Source organism: Danio aesculapii, chromosome 15, assembly GCF_903798145.1.
Source record: "Danio aesculapii chromosome 15, fDanAes4.1, whole genome shotgun sequence".
In the NCBI taxonomy this organism is placed as follows: Eukaryota; Metazoa; Chordata; class Actinopteri; order Cypriniformes; family Danionidae; genus Danio; species Danio aesculapii.
The window spans coordinates 27,661,893-27,667,892 of NC_079449.1; the positions used below are offsets into that span (position 1 = coordinate 27,661,893).

General features: G+C 35.3%; 1 protein-coding gene across 5 annotated transcripts in view; it reads left to right on the forward strand.

Moving 5' to 3' along the window:
* The window catches only part of usp2a (ubiquitin specific peptidase 2a), a 31,502-nt gene extending 27,032 nt beyond the window's left edge, over positions 1-4,470 (forward strand). For all 5 annotated transcript variants that reach the window (XM_056473381.1, XM_056473380.1, XM_056473382.1 and 2 more), the window contains 4 exons: positions 2-80; positions 252-359; positions 830-950; positions 3,321-4,470. In XM_056473381.1, coding sequence (XP_056329356.1) covers positions 2-80; positions 252-359; positions 830-950; positions 3,321-3,396 — 384 coding nt within the window. In that variant the 3' untranslated portion in view covers positions 3,397-4,470. The remainder of the gene's footprint in view (position 1; positions 81-251; positions 360-829; positions 951-3,320) is intronic.
* Positions 4,471-6,000: the final 1,530 nt, after the last annotated feature.

Consider the following 6,000-nt stretch of genomic DNA (forward strand, 5'->3'; position numbering starts at 1 on the left):
GACATGTTACAGATGCAAAGCCAGAAGACGATGTACGAAGAAATTTACGGTTCAGAAGTTTCCTAAAATTTTAGTTCTTCGTATCCTTTACTAGTGACGTCTGCTCTGGTTAAGATGTCTCGGGTGGTGTGTTTGTAAGCACTTTTATGATGCGGGTGCTGTTTGTGTGTGCAAGAATGTGCTGATGGCTTAGTTTGGTGTAGGTCAGCAGTGTGGCCAGTCTCTTCTCCTTAACCGCTTCACTTGTTCAGATCTGAAACGCTTCTCAGAAGCTCGCATCCGAACCAGCAAACTGTCTACTTTTGTCAACTTCCCAATGAAGGACCTGGACCTCAGGGAGTTTGCCTCTGACAGAAGCAGTGAGTACAGGCTGAACAAGAATTTTCCATTTCAGTTCTAGAAAGAATCTCTAAATCATAGCAGAGGTCTGAGGTTTGTTTCTTTCAATAAACAAAGCTAAACTGAACATCTTGTGATAAATGCTGGGTCTGCTTAATTGCCAGCACTTTTTACCATTAAGAGTCAGTCAACCCAGCCCGTAGACATTTTTTCTGTTTTGTACAGAGATATGGAAATTAATATGGAAGAAAATATCTGTCATTACTTTCATTTCAGAGTAACTTTAAGCATGAGAATTTTTAGTTGAAAATGTGTTGCATTAAGGCTTTATAACTTTTAAAACAAATTATTTACAAGTTATTGCTGACATGTTTTTTTTTTCTCTCTTTAAAATTACATTATTTTTACATGTTAAATAATACACTATTTTTTAAAATTCTCTCTTTTTTAATTTCTCCTTGACCGTCGATGTATCTTCTTCCTGTTTCAGGTAGTGCTGTGTATAATTTGTATGCAGTGTCCAATCACTCAGGCACGACTATGGGAGGCCACTACACAGCATACTGCTGCAATCCTGAAAATGGGGAATGGTACACGTATAATGACTCCAGGTATTTGCTTTACTTCCACTTCTTGCATGTAGCATACATTAACTTTCAGAGAAGCGATGTTCATGATTATGTCAGCAGAGTTCCATTCCACCTTGTAGCTGTTGTTATTTTCCTGTATCAAATCCTCCTCCTCAATCCTGCTCCTTCATCTCCCTCCTATTGATTCTTCCTTAAAAATGCCTCTAATCTCACACATTCAATGCCACTAATCTCTCTGTCTCACACAAGCACTTTCTACTGTATTGGCCAAGCTAAATAATTCTGATATTAGTCATTTTGATACTATGTAAAGGGTGATTCACAGTGTTGACTAATGTGGAGAACTGCCACGTGACAGAGCATCACTTCTCAGACATTCCATTACAAATGTTGGAGTTTCACTTTTCCACAAAGGTTATTAGAGGAGAGTATTTAAATTGCTCATGCCACATGGTTTAAGGTTTGCAATATTTATTCAGTTTACTGCAGTGTTTCCCATACATTTAATTATTTGTGTTGGTCCATTATAAAAACTACAAAACTTATTGCTACAAATAGATTTTCCAAAAGATTTGACTGTTGAATAAACTTTTTCAAAACGTTTCAAAAATCAAAATGCAGCAACAGTGTTTTAATATGAATGTCTTAAAAAGAAAAAAGATGTCTTCAGAAAAGTGTCAGTTTTATTTTCATTTAGTCTTTCCTATAATAGCCAAGCACTATTTGAGAGCTGCTTTGATTACAGCCGTTACTGGGGAAACCGCTATTTCTGATGCTTCATAAGCGCCTCCTGGCGGCAGAGAGTCATTTTGCGTTTACAATCAGTCTGTGTTTCTTCCTTCAGACATATGCAAGATTTAGCTTAAATATGCTTTTTTCCTAGAGGGAAATACTGTTACACATAAGCTACGTTTCCATCCATCTATTTTTCTGCGCCATTTTGGATATGCGCAGAAAAGGACGGTTGATGGAAATGCCAAGATGCGCATCAATTTTGAAATTGCGCATTAAAAAATGTATGCGCATAACTGAGTAGTATACATTTTATATTCAATAAGAAAATATGTGGATAAACTACAATGGAAACACTTTTACTGATCAAATTCCATGCGCATTAAAAAAAGGTCATGTGATTTTGTTATAAGACATCATGTGATGATCAAAATGTGTGTAAATGGACAAACCAGCAGGCTGAGCACATTGTAAAACATCTGAGTTGTTGCTTTGGTCATTCTAAAACACCTTCACCATTTCAGTATTAATGTTATTATATTATTAATGACCTCCAGAATCAAGTGTGCTCTGCAAACAAGGCATTTTCAGACAGGACGGCAAAACTGTGCTTAAAGACTAGAACGGATGTAATCTCCACTCTCTCTGATGTCCATCTCAGGGCGACTACAATGGGTAGAAGAATGTTGGCCACGTTAAAAATGCTGAAGATTTGGTGATAATTCAGTAAAAACTCAAAGTTGATTTATGTTACACAAACGATCTGTCCAAACATGGTACATCGTAGTGCATGATTTGTTCAAAATTGCTAGTGGAAAGTGAAAATATTGTAGAAGTGATCATTTGAAGATGTAAATACTTGCAGAGATTTAAAGAAATAAAGTGTTGCATTTTGATATTTCTCTGTTTCCTTGTTAAATCATTGTTGACAACTATTGTGAGAAATCATTAACATAATCAGTGTCTTCACATGGATGAATATCATTGATTATTAATAATAATAACAATACATAATTAAAAGTAAATTGAGCAGATTTGTTATTTGAGAAGTGTGTATCAAACTGGTAGCCCTCCACATTAATCGGTACCCAAAAAGTAGCTCTCAGTTTCAAAACGGTTGGTGACCCCTGGTTTAGAGATTGTCAATTCAAATGTAATGGAACCCTTCATTTGTTTTATTGTTAAAGATGAGTGAAATTAAATGTTTTAATTAAATAGTGTAAATTATTGAGATTTTGTTTAATTACTGTCACCCGACAATGCAGAGACTTTGGTGAGCAAATCAAGTCAAAGGCAGATTCTGCTTGACCTGTGTATTCAGCATTGAACTCCACTGTGTTCTCAATGTGATTGTTTGTTTTTATTGGAATAAGTTCCCATTTGAAAAGTTATACCGCATTAGTAAACACGATTTAAAGTAATATTTTCTGCTTATTTTGAAATATTATTAAATAAATTAGGAAATTATCCATGGCAACTTAAATGTAAAATAGTTTGGCATATTTACCTTCAGCCCACGTCTCTCAATGATATTTGGTTTTTGGCTCTTCATACTGTATGAAAAAGTTAGGGCAGCCCTGCTTTAGATGCTTTATTAATGCTTTTGTCAGGTTCAATCTTAAATCTCAAATTCAACTGATCGTCGCTTTCTCTTTCCAGAGTCACGCCAATGTCTGCCAGCCAAGTTCGCAGTAGCGACGCCTATGTGCTGTTCTACGAGCGAGCTGGACTCTGAGGACGAACTGTGGACGGAGATAAAGTGCAGGACTCGAGCCCACGGTCTGCAGACACATTACACATCACACTGCTTCCTCTGGGCCGTAATGCAGAATGATCATCGCTCTCTGCTGGCCATGAGAGGAAGTGCACGCAAAGCTCTCACACTCCAGCATTGTGTTAAAGAGGTGCCTTTGTGTGTGTGTGAATATATCAGGGCGGCTCGTCATCAGGCAATAACCCGGCTCAGACTCGGTCTCTCTATGCACTGCAACCAAACTCATCCCGATGCGCCTTCCTCTTGATCAAGAACGCCTCAATTATACATGTATAAAAACAAACTTTCTTCACTTGATTTTTGTTTTGGATTCTCTTCATGATTTTATTTTTTAAGTATTCAGAGTCGAGGCGCCCCCTAGCGGGCAGCTATGGAGTTACAGAGGTGCACTGTTACAGTACAGCTTGTTCTTTCACCACCATCATCATCATCATCTTCCTCACCCGTCATCATGTTGTCAGTGTATATGCTTTGTTCTCTTCTCCATGCTCTCTTTCTTCTCAACTTCCTGAGCGAGTCCCGGGAGTTTGTTGTGAAAGTCTGTGGTGGTGAGAGAACGGCGTGTGGCGTGACTTTTATTCAGTGTGGCTGCTACTGATCTCTGAAATGCTGTGAATGGAAATGCAGATAAGAGGAGAGATGACGGTGATGCTGACAGTATACGGATCCTTGATCTCATGCCATTGAACAACATGGAAAGAATGTTTTGCAAAACAGAAAAATCTGTATATTTTTATATATGATGCAATATAGAGAATGTACTATATACAGTGGTGCTGCAAATGACCCATTACTGTTGCCGGTTTATTTAACAGAGGTAAGAGAACAGCATCTATTTATGCTTACAGGTCAGGAGATAATGTGATGACGCACCGAGTCACACAGTGGCAGTCAGAGTATAAATATATATATATATATGTATCAATAAATTTTAGAAGAATGAACGGTTTCAATCCTCTCATGAGATTGTGTTTTGTCTTCGCTTGTCAGTTCATATGAGCTGTTAAATGAATTAAAAGAGTATTTAATTTTTGACATTTGGAAAATGTGGTGTTCATCTTACCGTCTCAACAAAATATGGCCAAAACAAAGTTAATAGAAGAAGCTGGTTTGCAAGCAATTATTGGCTTGTATTTTTGTAATAATAAACAACAGAAGGAAGGGAACCAGTGGCATTTTAAGAATATTTAGATGTTTATAGTGTTGTTCATTTTAAGAATTTCTTCTTCATTTTTATTATTATTTTTATTATTATTCAGGGCGTCTGCATTAGGGCTGCACGATATCGGAAATAATCAGATATTGTGTTATTTAATTTTTCTGCGATAAATATTGCGATATGAATATAGTTTCAGAAGATGGTTTGAATAGCTCTATTTGACGGTTTTCTGGTGAGTCTAACAATATTCAGGTACAGAAATGGAATAATCATAATGGAAAAAAAAAATTTCTTGCTTTGCTTTGTCCAAATATATAAAAAATTAAAAACATTGCTTAGTTTTCACCGTCAAAAGAAATAAGTGAAAAATAAGAGGTTTTGCTTGTTTTAAGGAAATAATCTTGTTTTCGTTTAAAAATGTAGATATTTAGACTAGAAACAAGACAAAAGCTCTAAGTCAGAAATGTTTTTTTTTTTTTTTTTTTGCATAAATCATATAAATTTTATAGAAATACAGTGAATAAATACAATTCTGTAGCTCCTGGTCAACTATAATTCAGACTGGACATTGCAGATCTTTGCGGATGTGCTTATTGCGATAACAATGCTGAAAGATGTTTTCTACAGCCCTAGTCCGCATGGCCTTAAAAAGTCTTAAATTCACTGAACTTGTAGATCTTAAATCATTATAAATGAGTTAATTTTTCTGTGTCCCTGTAAAGCTACGCAATTGGGCCATCACCCATTCAATCACCAACAATACATCTCAATAAAGCTTTTACTTATTGTTTTATTCATTAATTCTATTTACCAATATGGTTTAATTATATTTCTTCCTTTTATAATATACATTTTCATGTGCACTGTAAAAACATTATGTAAAAAAAATAATTCCGGCTGCTAGGATGCCAGAAAAAAACGTTAAATGACAGCCATTAAAGTACAGAAATTTACCGTAAAATAAAATTTTTAAATTCAATTTAAATTTCTGTAATTTAACATCTGTTATTTTACGTTTTCCATTTTTACTGTATGTTTACAGCTAGAGTTTGCTTGTTTTGACACAATATTTAAAATATGAGGGTAGGAAATAACTAAATTAGATTTTAAATTAGGGGGAATTGGCAGTTTTCCACTGGCCTAACCGGGCCATTATAAAAAGTCATTAGCGTTAGCCCTGTATAAGTCCCCAGTTATTATTATTTGACATTTTTGTTTAGTTAAAGTAGTGTTAGTTATTCTGTTGCCATTTACATTTTAACATTTTCCATGTAATATATTTTATTTAAGCTTTACTTACAATAATAGTTTCATTGTTAGATGACGACAACAATGGTTAAAAATCTGTCCATGCAGCACTTGTAAAAAGTGTCACAATTTTATGAACTGTTCTGCTGCTCATGTGG